The 17,695-nt window shown below is 47.3% G+C and overlaps 1 protein-coding gene across 1 annotated transcript in view; it reads right to left on the bottom strand.

Moving 5' to 3' along the window:
* WDR70 (WD repeat domain 70) overlaps nt 1-17,695 on the bottom strand; it is a 1,822,964-nt gene that overhangs the window by 1,540,869 nt on the left and 264,400 nt on the right. The window contains exon 6 of the mRNA XM_085631103.1: nt 8,019-8,152. Coding sequence (XP_085487229.1) covers nt 8,019-8,152 — 134 coding nt within the window. The remainder of the gene's footprint in view (nt 1-8,018; nt 8,153-17,695) is intronic.

Raw genomic sequence — 17,695 nt, 5'->3', positions numbered from 1 at the left:
TTAGTTGTGCACATAAGGTGGTTTTAGGTGAGTCGCTTAGTGCTGTTTTATGTTGGAAAGCAAGCAAATGGTGGTCTGACCGTGTGACTGGAGTTATAGTTTGAAAGGTAACTGGTTCGGTATTAGCAAAAATTACATCTAGATTATGTCCAGCGATGTGGGTGGGTTTGTTGACGATCTGATGCAGGTTCAGTGCATCTAGGCCAATGATTGTTTTCGGATGGGTCATATTCGGTTCATCAAACCAAATGTTGAGGTCACCCAGAATGCATAGGTTGGAGTTTATGGTTATCAGGTACGAAACTGTGTCTAGAAGCGCATCTGGGAATGTCGCCTTGCTAGGTGGAGGTCTGTAAAGAAGCAGGAAGTTACAGGAGGAAGATGGTGTAGGATTCAATCTGGTGAGAAGAGCCTCACAATTCTTTAAGTAGATGTTGTCAACTTTAATATGTAATGTTTGCCTGAACATAACAGCTAGGCCACCTCCTTTTTTGCCTATACGATTTCGGGTGATCGTTTGATAGCCTAGAGGAACAGTGTCATGCAGGACTGGAGCCATATCTCCCAACCATGATTTGGTTATAAATAGTATGACCAGTTTTGTGTCAGTGAGAAGGTCGTAGATATAATGTTTGTTTTTAATGAGTGATCGAGCATTTATTAGTAGACAGTTTAGAGAATGTGCTTTGGTGACAGTGAGACTTTGTTTAGTAGAAAAGTGATCAGTATTGTGTGGGTTTGTAGCAGGTGTGTTTTTAGTGCTGGAATTAGCTGAATTAGTATAGCAATTGCGTAGCTATTCTTTAATGAGTTCCTCGTCCAGCAGGCTAAGAAGGCATTTTGATGGATCTGTGTGTATATGTGGTGAAGACGGTGTTTGAGAGTGAGTTGGTGTGCTGTGTTGTTTTTGTGGTGTAACCTTGTTGTGCAGTTGACATGGAGAAGCAAAGTTGTGATGTGTGGCATGTTGCGTATATTGTTTGCGTTTGTTTAGGGTGGAAGGTGTATGAGTTAGGGGTGGATTTGCAGCACGTGGGTCATGTAGTAAGTTTCTAAATAGTCCAATAGATGAGAGCCAGTTAGAAGACGGTTGTTGTGTTGCTGTATGTGTGTTAGGTGTGGTGGAAGAGAGAAAGCTTGGCATTGCAGTTTGTTCATTTGTGTAGTTTGAAAGGTGGGTGTATGCTTGTATTTTGAGACTAAGTATTATGAGGGGTTGCGCTTGAGAGATTTTGTTGTGCTGGTGTGCGTGATATATTTTGATTTTGAGGAGTAGTGAAAAGAGGTGCTGATGTATTTCTTTTATGGAATGAGTGTGTTTGTATAGTTTTGTTTGCGAGTGAAAGTTGTAAGGTAAAGGGGGCGTGATGTGTTAGTGAGTAGAGTGTACGTTGTATGTAGGAGGGTATGAAGTAGAGGTAAGAAGGTTTGTATTAGACCGGTTTGCTGCAAGAGTTAAAATGTGTGGTGCTGTGGCATGTAAGTGTTGTATTGTGTGATTTTGGTAGAAAGAAGAGGAGGGTGTTGGTTGGACAAATGATGGAATGCGGAGTATGGGTTTGTTAATGATAAAGGGGTCTGTTAGGAGTAATTAGAGTGGGGAGTGGATGTCTGGATGGGTTTTAGTTAAGTATGGTATGGATTTGGTTGTGCTAGCGATGAGTGAATTGGTTAGTGGTATAGGATGCAGATGTGTACGGTTTATTGGTGATGGTGAAAATGTGTGGTAGCTGGGATAGAACTGTATATAATTGTGGTTTGTGTGGTTTTATAGTGTGGTGTACATTTAGTGTGAGTGTATTACTCTGTTTGTGGATGTGGATGGTGTAGGGTGGCTATTACTGAATGGAACAATGGACAGGATTTCTGGCCCTGGTCCTGACCAATCTCAAACTGGCTCAAACAGGCACTCACCCTTGCCCTCCTCGCCCTTAGCCTCTCCGCCTGGGTTGCGACGTCCTAAGTCTTGCCCTTTTAAAGCCCTAGTAATCAGGTGACCCCTTCAGCCAATGGAACCCTAGCCCTAACCCTATCCAATCACAACACTAGCCCTAAACTCTAGAACCAACAGGAGTCCTGACCTTACAGCCAATCATAGCCCTTGTCCCAACCCTAGTCCCAACAACCAATCACATAGGAAACACTAATCCGTACTTCCAGTAAAAAGCCTAACCCTAGTGCTAGTCCCACACCTAGTCCCGCAACCAATGACACAGCAATCCCTAATTGCTACTTCCAATAGAAAGCCTAACCATAGCCCTAGACCTAACCCTTCATTAATTGAATCACTGACCCAGAAACCAATCAGAATCCTCAAATACAAAACCAATAAGAACACTAACCCTAATCCAATAGGAAGACCAGATACAACCACCAATCAGTGCACACATGTACCATCCAAAAGCAGAGTATATAAGGTCCCAGCGACCTCAGACAAGATTTGCTGGCCAGGGGGTTGGAAGCTACTCCTCTATTCAGAATCTCCTAGGAGACAGAAAGGCTCAATCCACACTTTGGACTTCTGCAGGTAAGGACCTAACAAACTTTGCCCTCTAACAATACTGTTTGTATAAAACTTTACTCACTCTCCTAGAAAAAAAACGACTGCACAATCCCTATAAAACACAGCTAAACAGCTCACAGCAGATTACTGCTGTCTCAAACCACCCTCTGTTCACTCTCTGATGTAGAATATCCCTGTTGCTAGGAGGGAAAGGGGGAAGGGGTCTGGTTTCACTCACTTGCTAACACAAAATGGGGGCTGGGGGTGGATTGCTTAACATACAGGTCTGAGCACAGAGCAAGGGAGAAATAAGGAGGGAAAAACAGATAGTCACGGGGAATGAGGGGGAAAAAACTACAGATGTTCGACTACAAATCCCACAATTCAACAGGTTAAATGAAAATAGTCACGGGCAAGTAAAAAACACAGATTTAAACATAAAACAGGTGAGAAATTATGCAATCACGGGCAGGTTAAAAGGACAATGTTACTTACCTAGTAAGCATCTGTTCTTGGCATGTAGAGCTGTAGATTCACATGCCCTGCACATTCCTGTGACCCAGTGCCGGCTCCAGGTGCCCGCAAGCCGCCTCTCCCCGAAGAAGTCCCTCGAAGCAAAGCCACTCCTCTACTCGGCAACAATGAGCATGGGCATCGACTCCACTGCCAAACTGCTCTCCCGCAGAGGGTGAGAATGGAATTAGTAAGTGTAGAATAGAGATGTCCATGCGTATGTATGTAAAGTGAGAACTGCAACAACTACAGATACCTGGGGAGGCGGGTGGGCGCACGTGAATCTACAGCTCTACATGCCAAGCACAGATGCTTATTGGGTAAGTAACCTTATCTGTTCGAGGCATGTGAGGTGTAGATCACATGCTTTGCATAGACTATACAGCAGTATACTCCCAAAACGGTGGCTAACCTGTAGCTGTTGCAGTTGTTTGAAACAATGTTTCAAGTACTGCCTGGCCTACATTAGCTTGTTGCCTCGCTAACACACCTACACAATAGTGCTTGGTGAATGTGTGCGGTGTAGACCATGTTGCTGCCTTACAGTGAGAGCTAGGGGAATATTCTCTAAGAAGGTCAAAGTAGCCTCTATCTTGTGAGTGGATTGCGCTCTAAGGGGTATTAGCAAACTTCTTTTTGCTTTCACATAACATGTCTGGATACATTTCACAATCCATCTTTCAATGCCTGAATTAGATATGGGATTGCCTTTGTGTGGTGGTGAAAAAGCAATAAAAACGGCTTTGTTTTGAGGAATTCCTTTGTTCTTTCTACATAATATAGTAGATCTCTTCTAACATCAAGTGTGTGTAAGCTCTAACATCAAGTGTGTGTAGAGCTTGTTCTGCTACAGAACCAGGATGAGGAAAGAACACCGGTAACTCTACTAATTGATTGATATGAAAAGCAGAGACTACTTTAGGAAGAAATTTAGGATTGGTTCGAAGAACCACTCTGTCTTTGTGAAGCGGAAAGAAAGGCTCTTGTATTGTTAATGCCTAGAGTTCACCAACTCTCCTTAGTGAAGTGATTGCGATGAGAAAAACAACCTTCCATGAGAGGAATTGTAATTGACACCTTTGCTTTGGTTCAAATGGTGGACCCATTAGCCTTGTAAGGACTATGTTTAAGTTTCATACTGGTGCAGGTGGGACTCTTTGTGGTATCACCCTTTTTAATCCTTCCATAAAGGCTTTAATCACTGGTACTCTGAATAGAGATAAGTGTTGTGAGTAGGCTAGTCCAGATTGCGGTAAATGTAACCGATAACAGATGATGTTTTGCACAGAAGCATCAAGAGGATTGATATTGTTATTGTTACAATAGACCACAAACCGTTTCCATTTTGCTGCATAACATGCTTAGTAGTAGGCTTTCTAGCCTCTTTTAGGATTTTCATACAGTCTGGTGGTAATTGTAATTAATCAAACTCTATCCTTCAGGAGCCAAATAGCTAGGTTGAGTTCTTTGGGATTTGGATGCCTGATGTCTCCATGGCTCTAAGTGAGGAGACTGGAGATGAGATACAGCTTTTGGTGTGTAACTACTGACAGATCCAGCAGGGTGGTGAACCAGGGTTGATGTGCCCATGTGGGAGCTATGAGAATCAGTGTGACGGATGTTTGCCTGAGCTTCCGAACCACCAACGGAATGAGTGGGGGAGGCGGAAAAATGTAAGCAAATATCCCTGACCAGTTCATCCATAGGGCATTGCCTTTGGAGAGCAGGTGTGGAAACCTGGAGGCGAAGCTTGGGCATTTTGCGTTTTGTGCTGTGACAAACAGGTCTATGTGAGGAAATCCCCATTCCTGAAAGTAGGGAAGGAGAACTTGGGTAAGACGTTCCCACACGTGGATTTGCTGCCTCTGTCTGCTGAGAAGGTCTGCAATCTGATTGTTTACTCCTGGTAGATGCTCTGCCAGGAGATAAATCTTATGGTGTATAGCCCATTTCCAAATGGTTTGTGCTAGGCGTGACAGTTGGAGAGTGTTTGTACCCCCGTTTTTGTATAGAGCACATAGCTGTCATGTTGTCTGTGCGGACTAGGACAGCTTTGCCTATGAGGTGAATTTGAAAGGCTTTGAGCACTATAAACACTGCTAGTAGCTCTAGGTGATTTTTATGGAGACTTTTGTGTTTTATACTCCACAACCCTTAGACTGTGTGATTGTGTAAGTGAGAGATGCGTCTGATGTTAGCACTGTCTGTGAAACAGGATCGATGAAGTGCCGCCATCTGGATAAGTTTTGTGGGTACACCACTGCAGAGAGCGATGGGTGTGGCCATCTATCAACCCTAGATCGGTCAACTGACCATACGACTGGTTCCTCTGACTTGCTAAGCATTCTTAAAGGGGACGCATGTGAAGTTTTGTGTGGGGAACAATTACGATACAAGACGCCATCATTCCTAGAGGTTGCATGAATACTCTTGCTGGTTGGGCTGAAACTAAGTGAGAAGGGACTGAATACTGAGAATTCTGGCTGCACTAGGAGAGGCTAGAACTCTTCGAGTGTCTATGGTGGTTCCCAGATAGGCTTGTGTGTTGGAAACCTGTTGGAAGGCTGTAGATGAGACTTCACCAAGTTCACTGTAAACCCTAGTTGGTGTAGTAGGTGAATCGTGGCTTGAGTGTGTTGGAGACACTTTGGTAAGTACGGGTTTTGATGAGCCAGTCATCCAGGTATGGGAAGACATGGATGTGCTGTCTTCTCAGATGAGCTTCGACTACTGCCATGCATTTGCTAAATACTAGGGAGCAGTGGTGACTCCCAATGGTAGTATTTTGAATAGGTAATGATGACCCGCTATTGTGAATCTGAGGTTTTTGCGATGAGCGGGATGAATTGGAATGGGGAAATATGCGCCTATAAGTCTAGAGTAGACAAAGTTGCCCTGCTGTAGAAGTGGGAGCACTTGTTGAACTGTCAACATGTGGAAATGCTCTGACAGTATATACTTATTTCGTTTTCTGAGGTCCAGAATAGGTCTCAAGGAGCCGTCCTTTTTGGGAATTAGAAAATACAGGAGTCCACGTCTGACCCTTGATATTGTAACGGTACAGTCTCTATGGCTCTTTTTAGCAAGAGAGACTGGACTTCCTGTTTGAGCAGGTGTAAATGTTCTGGTGGCATTTTGTGAGAGCGGGGTGGAATGTTTGGAGAATTGCTGGTAAGCGCCAGGCAATAACCATGCTGGATAATTCCTAACACCCATTTATCTGTGGTTATGGATTGCCAAATGGGGAGGAATTGTAGAGGACGTCCTACGACAGGTGTTAAATGATCGGGGGGAAGTGTAGGCAAGTCCCTGCTTGTTAGGGGAGAGGGAATTACGTGGTGTGGAACCTGTGCCCCTACCTTTGCCGTTGTTACCTCTGTACCCTCCTCTAAAGATGCCTCTTAAGGAGGAGGATTGATTGTTGCCTTTGTAGAGTGGCATGAAGTAGAGTAGAGGGGGGTGGCGTAGAGTAGAGTAGAGGGGGGTGGCGTAGAGTAGAGTGGCATGGAGTAGAGTAGAGTGGCGTGGTGTAGAGTAGAGTAGAGTAGAGTAGAGTGGCGTGGTGTAGAGTAGAGTAGAGTAGAGTAGAGTAGAGTGGCGTGGTGTAGAGTAGAGTAGAGTAGAGTAGAGTAGAGTGGCGTGGAGTAGAGTAGAGTAGAGTGGCGTGGTGTAGAGTAGAGTAGAGTGGCGTGGTGTAGAGTAGAGTAGAGTGGCGTGGTGTAGAGTAGAGTAGAGTGGCGTAGAGTAGAGTAGAGTGGCGTAGAGTAGAGTAGAGTGGCGTAGAGTGGAGTAGAGTAGAGTGACGTAGAGTGGCGTAGAGTAGAGTAGAGTAGAGTAGAGTGGCCTGGAGTAGAGTGGCCTGGAGTAGAGTGGCCTGGAGTAGAGTGGCCTGGAGTAGAGTGGCCTGGAGTAGAGTGGCCTGGAGTAGAGTGGCCTGGAGTAGAGTGGCCTGGAGTAGAGTGGCCTGGAGTAGAGTGGCCTGGAGTAGAGTGGCCTGGAGTAGAGTGGCCTGGAGTAGAGTGGCCTGGAGTAGAGTGGCCTGGAGTAGAGTGGCCTGGAGTAGAGTGGCCTGGAGTAGAGTGGCACAGAATGGAGTAGTTTAGAGTGCCGTAGAATGGAGAAGAGTAGAGTGGAGGTGGAGTACAGTGGAGTAGGGAGGTGGAGAGTGGTGAAGAGTAAAGGAGAGGGGATTAGTGTCAAGAGTGGAGTGACGTACAGCGGAAGGCCGTAGAGTGGCATAGCACAGATTGGAAAAGTGTCATGGAGTGCAGTATAGTGGCACAGAGTGTCGTAGAGAGGCATGAGGGTAAGTGTGTAGTATCGCAGTGTGTAGTGGTTTAGAGTCTCCTGGAGTGGCGTACAGTGGACTTTAGGGGCATAGAGTGTCGTCGAGTGACATGACTTAGAGTACCGTGGATTTGTCATATGGTGGAGAAGAGTGGCGTGGCATAGAGTGGCGTGGAGTGGCACACAGTGGCGCGGAGTGGAATGGCGTAGAGGGGAATGGCGTAGAGGGGAATGGCGTAGAGGGGAGTGGCATAGAGGGGAGTGGCATAGAGGGGAGTGGAGTACAGTGTTATGCATGTACTTCCTCCTCCCAGCACCATTACCAGTAAGCTGATGAGAAGTAAGAGTTTTTCAAGCCCAAAGATAACACTACAAATCCTCTAAGTTCTGAGCAGGAGCTCATGAAGAAGGACTTTACGTAAGCATTTCTGGCAGAGGGAAAAGGCACTGCGTAGTAGGCACTAAGCAGGGAGAGGTGGTCTTTGTCATGGGACCCCACTAACCACCTTTACTGGCTAACACTGCCCTACGAATACCTTCTCCATTAATCAATACTGCTTAAGTAATTAACCACTTGATATATCAGTATAGATAGTACAGTGTTAATCAACACATTTTCACCAGGAAACATATTCTAGCTATTGAAAGGACAGGTATGACAGACCTTTTTCTATTTCTCACTATATGCTGCTACTCAAATTCTGTAGGCACCTACCATTCACAGGGCTGTAGAGACCGGAATGCATGAAGAGACGCATCCATACCAGCAAAATCCCAAAACTTTACATCATAGTCATATCCACCAGTCACTAAACGAGCACCTGAAGGATCAAGACCTAAAGCAGAAACCTGAAATTAAAAAGGCAAACAAATATTCATATAATTAAGTGAATTAAAAGAAATGTTAATAAAGTTCTGACAAAAGTTTTATGTTCAAATTTGTGTTTTGTTTATATAATTAATATGAGAAGTCAGAGTAAGAGATCAAGCACTTTTCCATCAACCTGGTCAAGTCTATCACCCTCTTGTGTGCCAGCTACCGGTTTCTCCCTTAGTACTACAATGCCTTCTGGGGTCTGCTGAGAGCTAAGCAGACTTTAGTGATAGCTCAATTAAAAAGCACTGGCAAAGCTAATAGCACGGACTTCATTTTGGGAAGTGTTTGAAACCGATGATCGCCCCTGTATGTGCTGTTCTAACAGCCATAAAAAGAAAATCCCGAAAGGAAGCAACATTCTATCCTACAAACATAGGAGGCCTTGAATAATCTACTCACCCACTCACAATTGTGAGTAAACTTTTATCAGGTCAAGCTATTTTTAGCAACTACTACTCCCATCAGGCGAGTAAATTTAGGCTGGAAAGGAATAGGTGTTCTGTTCACTCAGAAAGTGAATGAGCAATAAAGATGCCATTAAATCTTGTTTTTATCAATAGACATTTGCTATCTATTCAAGGAAAGAGGTCAAATGTCAGTTTGTCTTTTAACTAATTGCTGCTTGGAAAATTAAGTTTATTTATCTCTGTCTTACTAGAGTTAGAGGTTTTTGTCAAGTGAGCTGTCTGAAGATGTCTAACATATTTAAATAAATAGCCTGTAAAATAATATTACAAATATTTCAAAAAATATCAGGAATTATAAAAGCACATTTTTTGTAATTAAAAGGTGTGAAGCAAAGAAAGAGTAAAATAGAAGCAAAACAAACCAGAACACTTTACTTGGTTGTGTGGAAATTATACATATTTCCAGAAACTCTATTTCCAAACATTATTGTTTGTACACTATATAGTTTTATCCGTCAAGCTGCACGTCAGTGGGAAGGTTTGTGGCCATTTCAATGTAAAATCTGCAGATTACAAATGACAGTGTGCTATCTTTCATCCTTTAATTATGTATTTATTAAAAGTGATAGTTTTTTTAACATGATTTGAGAAACATTCCTGGCCCCACCCTGATGAACTAAGGCAAGTCAGGGGTCACGTGAATCCTCTATATGTGGCTAGTGTATTGTATATGGAAAGAAAGTTTAGTCTATTAAATCAAACAAAAGCGTTTTTTGTACAACAGACATGCTGAACGCGCACATTTGAAGGTGTTCTCATATGTGACAATGAAGAAAATGCCAGTTCAATCAATTCAATTATGTGCCCTCGATCACATCATTTGAAACCAGTTTGTGGGTTAGGAGCATTTCAAATAGGTCGAGTAGATTATTTAAGTCACTAGACCTGCAGGTCTAGTAACATTTTTATGATTTTTAGAGGCTTGCATAGGGAAGCTGGGAATATAGCCTCTTTCCAGAACAGACTGCATTAGAAGAGTGAAGCTGTGCACTCAACTAAGTGTTATGAAAAAGAGTCAGAAGATAGCGTTTCTGTTGTAAGAGCTGAACTTAAAAGACAAACAAAGCAAACTACTTTGGACAAAGGTCCAATATTTTCACTTAATTAATAAGAAGGCCTATGTGCTTTGTGAGCATCTTTACCACAGGCAAAAGAACACAAAAACAGCAAACACTTCCTAAACAAAGATGCTATTAATCGAAAATTATAAAGTTGTTGAGTCAGTCACAAGATTTATTCGATTTGAAGACAAATCATAAAAGCGCAAGATTCAAAATGTAATTATGTAAAAAATATTCAATAAAAGAACAATTTACATAGTAATGAATAAAAAAAGACATAGAAACAAAAGATGTGCTCTATAAAAACAGCAACTAACAATATGAAACTAAGGACTAGCATCGATATATGTTAAAACTACTTGTACTCCTCAATAGTATTTCAAAAGATAGATGTATCAATGTTAGTTCCTCAAAACCAACATTGCTTATTGGGCCCCATAAATCTTTATTATCTGTACCACTTTCTGGCTGCTAATTTAGAACAGCGGAATAGATATCAATAGGGACCAGCGAATACAAGTAACTGTAACCTTGTTGATAAGAAAAAGAGTAGTACGCCCTCAGAAATGATAACAGAAATGTAACTCTCAAAGTTTTATAAAGTGCGCAAAACAGAATAAAGTGCAAGATGGTTTGTTGAGTCTTGTTATCACATGGACATGGCGGAAGGTTATCAGACCAAACACATTGATACGGAAAAGCTACCAAAAAGAGCACTGTCCCCAAGCGGAATCTGGTAAGATAAAATCTATATTGTGAGTTCATAAAAAAAGGTCACATAAAATTGCAGAAGGTTAGTCAAGGAATGTACATTTTCAAAACACAGCAAACCCTGCCCACTCAATGAATGAATGAATGAGATTACATTTGTATAGCGCATAGCTACCCGGAGGCCTCCTAGCGCTTGCGGACACTGAAAGCACAGAAGAAAAGAAATATCACTGAAATGCTGAGAGGAACAGGTGGGTTTTGAGCTGTTTACGGAAGATCGATATATTAGGTTCACTTCGGAGCGTGTGCGGGAGGGTGTTCCAGAGGTTGGAGGCATTCAGAGAGACGGAGTCCGCCCCACCTAGATCTTCGAACTTTCAAGGGCGTAGCAAGGAAAGCGGCACTAGAACGCAGAGTCCTAGTAGGTTGATAGGGCACAACTAAGGATTGAATAATGTGGGAGCCGTATTTCCAGATGGCTCTGTGAGTTAGACACATGGCTTTAAACTGGATCCTGGCTCGGATGGGCAACCAATGCAGATTTATTAAGGCGGGCTTAGCTGAATGTCTGCGCGGAATCTGTAAAAGGTGACGCGCTGCGCAGTTTTGGATCACTTCAAGCATATGTAGGGTGGACTGAGGGGCGCCCAGGTAAAGTGCGTTCCCGTAGTCAAGGCGGGAATGAATCAGGGCTTGAACCATGATTCTCCTAGCTTGAAGAGGGAGCAGGGGGAGGATTTTCCTGAGCATTCGCAATAGTCCAAAACACGCGGCCGAGAGCTTAGTGGTCTGATGATTGAAACAAAGGGAGCTGTCAAGCCATACGCCGAGACTTTTAATCTGTTGCTTAGGAGTGGGCATAGGTCCAAGACAAGAAGGCCAGATGAATGAGGAGGAGGGAGAAGGGGTATTGCCTAGGAACATAAGTTCAGTCTTCTCCCAATTTAATTTGAGGTGAGAATGGCTCATCCATTGGGCTACTGCCTCTAGGCAGGGACCTAGGACGCCTGGTGAACCCTCAGGGTGGTTAAGTGCCACCACCAGTTGGGTGTCGTCTGCGTAGGTGATTATTTTGATGCCGAAGGGAAGCACTATCTCCGCTAGTGGGGCCATGTAGGAATTAAAAAGGGTGGGGCTCAGAGAGGATCCCTGAGGGACCCCACAATTAAGAGGCCACTGATTGGACGTGGATGTCCCCTCAAAAACTTGATAGAAGCGATCCTTTAGAAAGGACTGGATCCAAGTGAGTGCCATCTTTCCTACCCCCATGTTTATGAGCCGCTCAAGTAAGATGTTATGGTTGACAGTGTCGAAGGCGGCACTGAGGTCAAGTAGGATGATCGCTGCCGAGCCGCCCTGATCCAGAAGTCTTCTGGCTTCTTCCGTAACTGCGAGCAGGGCCGTCTCGGTACCTAACTGAGGGCGGAAACCTGTTTGGGCAACGTGGAGTAGATTGTTGGATTCAAAATAGTGGACTAAATTAGAATTGATATGACGTTCAATCAGTTTACTCAGCCATGGGAGGAGAGAGATGGGGCAATAGTTTGCCAGGTTAGAGCGGTCCAGATTAGGTTTTTTTAGGAGAGCTCTGACCTGGGCACATTTCCAGGCCTGGGGCACTATGCCAGAAGTGATGGAGGAGTTGAGTATGTCAGTGATGACTGGGCCCATAGTGCGATAGACTAGAAAACGGTGTTGTGGGGGGGCGGGGTCTGTTGGAGAGCCAGATGTTACCCTGGTGAAGAGATTATCCAGGCTTTTCTCGTATAGTAAAGGGAATTCTTCCAGAGAGGTCATCGTTTTGGCTCTGGAAGTAGAGTCAGAGAGATCAGGCGCGTAAGGAGAGAAAGACTGACATATCGATTGAATTTTCTGGTGGAAGTATTCAGCAAGCTCATTGCAGTGCTGAGAGGCGTCCTCCAGTTTGGGGGGTTCCTGGGGGAGGGAGGACAGGGATTGGGCTTTTCGAAATATTTCTTTGGGAGCAAAGGCGGCGGCATTGATCTTGTCCTCATAGAAATCTATTTGCGCCGATTTAATCTCAGTTTTATAGGACCTTAACGCTTCTTTATACTCAGATTTCCTACTTTCTTCGTAGTTCAATCTCCATCTCCTTTCTAGTTGTCTACAAGACTGTTTAATTTTCCTTAGATTTGGGGTGTAGCAGGGGGCAGATTTCTGCCTGCACTTCTTGTGGGCCGGTAATTTAGGCAGGAGCGTGTCCAGGGAGTTAAGGATCCACGAGTTAAATTTATTGTTTGCCAGTTCAGGATTGGGGTCATGGGGGGGTCTGTTGGTGGTAAGAGTAGCCGACCATAGACTGGCAGAGAGGTTCGACCATTTTCTCTCCAGGGTGACAGTGGACTGCAAAGCGGGATTTAAGGAACAAGTCTCCCAGGTCATGGGGACTAATAAGTGATCGGTCCAAGGGAGTGGGATGGGTGCGGCCACTGATAGCTTCTGACCATTACTGAAAACTGGATCAAGTAAGTGACCTTTATCGTGAGTGGGAAGGAAGCCCTTTTGTATGAATTGGAGGGCAGAGAGGCCAGTAGACAGCTCCTTGGCGGAAGATTAGAAGGGTCATGCATGTGGATGTTGAAGTTTGCTAGATTTATGGCTCGATCGGCCACAAATAGAGGAAGGGAGTTGAGGAAATGGCCCATGGGTCCAGGGGGGCGAAATAGTAAAAGACCGGAGAAGGTACAAGTGGGAGAGATTTCCAGGGCGAACTGCATACTTTCACAGTCGGGAGGACCCTCTAAAGACGAGCGGCAGCTAATAAATTTTTTATGTATTATGGCTAGTCCTCCGCCTCTAGAGGTCTCATGGTCAGCTCTATGTATGAGATAGCCGGGGGGTAAGGTCTGGACAATATCCGGATCGGAGTTGTTGTGTAACCAAGTTTCCGTTAAGAATAGAACGTCAGGTTGACGATCATCTAGTAGAAGGTGGAGTTCCGTTGAGTGTCTGGGGAGGGAGCGACAATTGAGAAGGAACAACTTCAAGGGTGGGGCAGATGTATGGGAGACCTTGAGGCTCGGTAGCAGTTCAAAGTGGCAGGAGGGGCAACTCGAGGGCTCTGTAATGGGATTTATAGAGTGTGCGCAACGTGCAGCGATGGTACCCCTTAGGGCTTTAAGAGAATGGGCACTGTAGCGGATACAGATAGGAATTCCGCCAGGGGACGGGGCCCTAGGTCCCGGCCAGTCGCGGACGGGCGCAGACAGGCTTGCCTTTGGCGCGCCTTCAGCGTGCCGCCGGCACGCCCGCTGCGCACGTCCGCTGCGCGATTGAAAGTGCATCCTGTTAAATACTCAGTTAGCGTAAAGACTAGAGCGCTGCTGACCCGGAAATGACCCGCCCAGGAAGTGACTCAAGCCAGCCCTCCGCTCAACGGCACTTGCCGAGTCGGACCGGGGCTTAAGGAGCACTCCAAAGGGAAGCGGCAGGTAAATGTGCAACGTAGCAATTCAAAGTTTTTTAAAAATAATAGCAGCAAGAGGGGGATCAGGATAAAACTGTAGCAACACAATTTAGTTTGTTAAAAAGATAAAATAGTGTAAGCAGGTTATCACCCAGCTAGCGGCATTACCTCTTCATCCAGGCTCTGCGCGCGTCCCTGCGTCAATGCCTGCTGATGGTGTAGGTTTGCCCTTAAATAATAAGCTGAACTGATAATGGACTATTCATGGGGAGGCATTCTATAGGGGTCATTTAAAAAGTCAATTTATCCCACTTCATGAAACATATGTTTCAAATAACTGAACCAAGGAATCATCTCCACGTTAGACAAAGTAAGGAAATCTGTGATAATAGATCGTGTGAAATCTAAGTACAGTGAAAGCCATACCTATGCCTATAACAACTATGGGGGGGAGGCCTATGCGGTCCTTAATGTACTCTAGGACCAGTTCAGAGTGGCAGAAAGGGGTTGATGCGCTATTCAGTACCATTAAAAGTCTTCTAATGAATTTATTATCACAACTTGGAGCTTGCCACAATTGCAATAGCTCCAAACACCTGCATCATGGTAGGCAATTCAGAGGCATTTCGCTTTATAGTGAGTTTAACTGGTTTCTGTCCCAGTTCAGCAGGAAATCGAAAAAGAGCCTCCACTTCCCTCGATGTCTACTTTACTCTTAAAGTCTGTTAAGGGTCCCATGAAAGCTGAGTATTAAAAAGAATTCTCAAGCAAGAAAAATTATTAAACTTTCCCAATCACGCTACACTGTACCACAAATGCTTTAGACTTTGTGAACGTAGGGCCACATATCATGACCTAAGATTTTTTATGGTTCACTTTTAAATCAGGAGATGTCATAAAATCTACAAAAGCGGCGAAATATTTTTGTAGAGTATCAGCTGCCCTTGCAAGTAGGACAGCATCGTCTGTGTATAACTGTTGGGATAAAATCTCTATCAATCTTTGGGTAGTCCAGGTTCTTCTGCAATAAGTGTGCCTCTAAACCATTTGTATAGGGGGCGTGGCCAAGATGGCGGTGCAAGCAGACGTGTAGTGTCGGAGCTCCCGCCGACGGCCTGTCGCAGCACTGGCCTTAGGGTCGTCATAGCGCCTGCTGACCCTCGCTGCGAGGCCGGTTGAGACCCGGAATAGTGGAGCTGTCAGCCTGGGGCGGCGGTGGTGAGCGGGAGAGCTCTCCGAGGGAGTGGCGGCGACACATTGGCGGCAGAGTGTGGTGAGGCCCAAAGTGGAAGGTCCGCTCACCGTGAGGCCTGTGGGACGGACTGCGCGCCTGCCCAACTGCCGGAGGTGGCTGTCACCCGCCGAGAAGTTGGTCCCCTGGGAGTAGTCGCGGGTGGCGGGATTACAGCAGCGCACATCGTGGCAGGGAGACGGGCGAAGTGCCGCGGAGAAGACGGAGAGCCCGGTCCGCAGGCTGCGGGGAGGAGCTTGGTCGGCGCCCGATTCAGTGGTGACTCAGTGGGCCCGGCGAAGGCCCATCCTCGGATGACCCCACAAGCGGAGCGGTCACCTCACCGGGAGAGCCGAACACGGTGAGCAGCTGATGATTGTGCGGGGGGCCCGGTAAGAGGTGTGGTCAGCGTCCGGGTCCCCACAGATTGGAAGACCTGTGGGGGTAAGCAGCTGGCGGAACAGGCGAGACTCGCCCCTGGGCAACGGTGAACAGCAGCCCCACGGGGAGTCGGACAGTGGGGGGCCAGGCGGACTGTAGCGGACAGGCAAGAGCGGGCGTCCTCCTGGATTGTGAGGGAGACGCCGCCAGAGGATCGCTGGGATGCCACGAGGGAGGCGGTGGCTACTGACAGCAGCCCTGCGCTGACCGCCATCTTAGAGCGCTGGAGGGAAATGGCGGCCTGGTTGTGGCGGTGGGGACAGCGATCGAAGCAGCGCAGGGGTGGACGGTGAGGTGACTTTGGCATTATTGGGAGGGTCCCTTCCTGGAAAATGACATCGGAGGGGAGGGGACCCTGGTGCTCTCTGCCCCGCAAGATCCCCAGCTCTCTTTGGGACAGTAGCAGGCCGAGTGAGACTGTTGTGGGCCTGCCTCGCCTCTCCTGAGAGCTAACGTTGCACTCCCGGCGGCTGTTGGGGATACACTGCGCACTGCCCAGGCCGCAGAAGGGGGTGTTCATGGTTTCGGTGGGCACGGGAGTGGAGGGAGTGAGGGCCCGGCTGGACTGTGGTAATTTACTGGATGCTGTGGTTACGCCGCTCGAGGAGGGGGGGGAGGGGGTGCCTCGCATTAGGACTTGTGCGCTTCCCGAGGGCTTTGGCCTCGACGGTGCTGGAGGGGGGGCACATACGCACTACAAGACAGAACAGCGGAAGGCTGGCTCTCTGCTCCCCCGCCATTTGCCCGTCTCCCGGTGTGGATCAGAGGGCGTGACACCCCGGAGGTGGGTGGCTCATGGGAGAAGGTCAGAGGAGGGGGGCGCCCCCATTGCATCAGCTGGAGGTCCAGTGAGTAAGATGGGGCGGCGGTCCACGCAACACAGCTGCGGTACTTCGGCGGAAGCGGAGCGCGCGACCGAGCTGAAGGGCCTGGTACAGGCGGAGTGTGGCGGACGCTCCTGCAGCGGCGGGGCACGGGGCGTACGCCGGATGTTACGATCTTGACCTTTTGAGCCAGAGAGGAGAGCAGGAGGGAGGGAAGTACCGACATCTGGAGCCCCTCTTGGCCCGGAGTGCAACACGCTATGGTACCCCTAAGGGGCGAAAAGACAAAACTCTGAAGGACCTGTTTGCGAAGGTGCATGCGACCGGCGGTGTTCGCCCAGCAACAGCGAAGAGTGAGGGTGCAGAACCGATTACCAAGGCCTTCCTGGAGTCCATGTTAGCAGGCCTGAGGGACGATATTCACACCCTCAAGCGGGAGTTCACGGCAGAACTCAGAGAGGTTCGTAGAGATGTGGACAGCATGGGGGAAAGAGTGGCCGAGCTGGAGGGCAAAATCGACAGACGGGACACGGAGCTGGCGGCACTACAGCAAGAAATCCTCAGGATTCACGACCAGCAGGTAGACCTACAAACGCACGTGGAGGACCTGGAGAACCGGTCCCGGCGCCACAACATACGGATCCGCGGAGTAAGGATGGACGACGATTCGAAGGACCTTTTTAGGTACACAAGAGAGCTCTTTAATCATATTTTGGGCCGGCCACTCGAGACGGAGCTGCGGATTAATCGAGCTCACAGAGTGGGGCCGCCGCGGGTGCCATCCTCCCCGCCGCCGAACATATTAGTGTGCATTCAAGACTACCGCACCAAAGAAGGTATAATGAGAAAGGCCCGCCAGATGCACCCGGTTTTGTTCCGCGGCCAACGGCAGGTTCTGTTTCAGGACCTCTCTGCCCTCACCCTGCACAAACGCAAGACCTTCAAGTCAATTACCGCGCATCTCCAGCAACGCAAGATTCCTTACAGTTGGGACCATCCTTTCCGCTTGCTGTTTCGGATTGACAATACGCTTTATCAATTGCGCTCCTTGGCCGAAGCGGGCAGGCTGCTGGGAGTGGAGCAACCAGCGGGTGACAGGGAAGACGACAGTCCCTCACTGGAGGTCAATGATTCGCGGCCCAGATGGCGTCAGCAGGGCCGTCGACGGCATCCCAGAAAACCCCCAGTGGCAGAAATACTCAAAGGCCAGCAGGCAGCTCTGGAGTCTGCATCCACGGAACTGACCGGCTCCTGGCCTGGCTGACCCCGGCAACAGCGAGGGTCGGGCTAGTTTAAAGTTCTCTCCCGGGTCGTTGGCGGGGGAGGCCGCCCCACCGCAGGCTACTTACTCCA

The sequence above is a fragment of the Triturus cristatus genome, chromosome 2_1 (assembly GCF_964204655.1).
Source record: "Triturus cristatus chromosome 2_1, aTriCri1.1, whole genome shotgun sequence".
NCBI classification, from domain to species: domain Eukaryota; kingdom Metazoa; phylum Chordata; class Amphibia; order Caudata; family Salamandridae; genus Triturus; species Triturus cristatus.
Note: the sequence above shows the minus strand (reverse complement) of the source record. Positions and strands in the feature narration are given on the sequence as shown.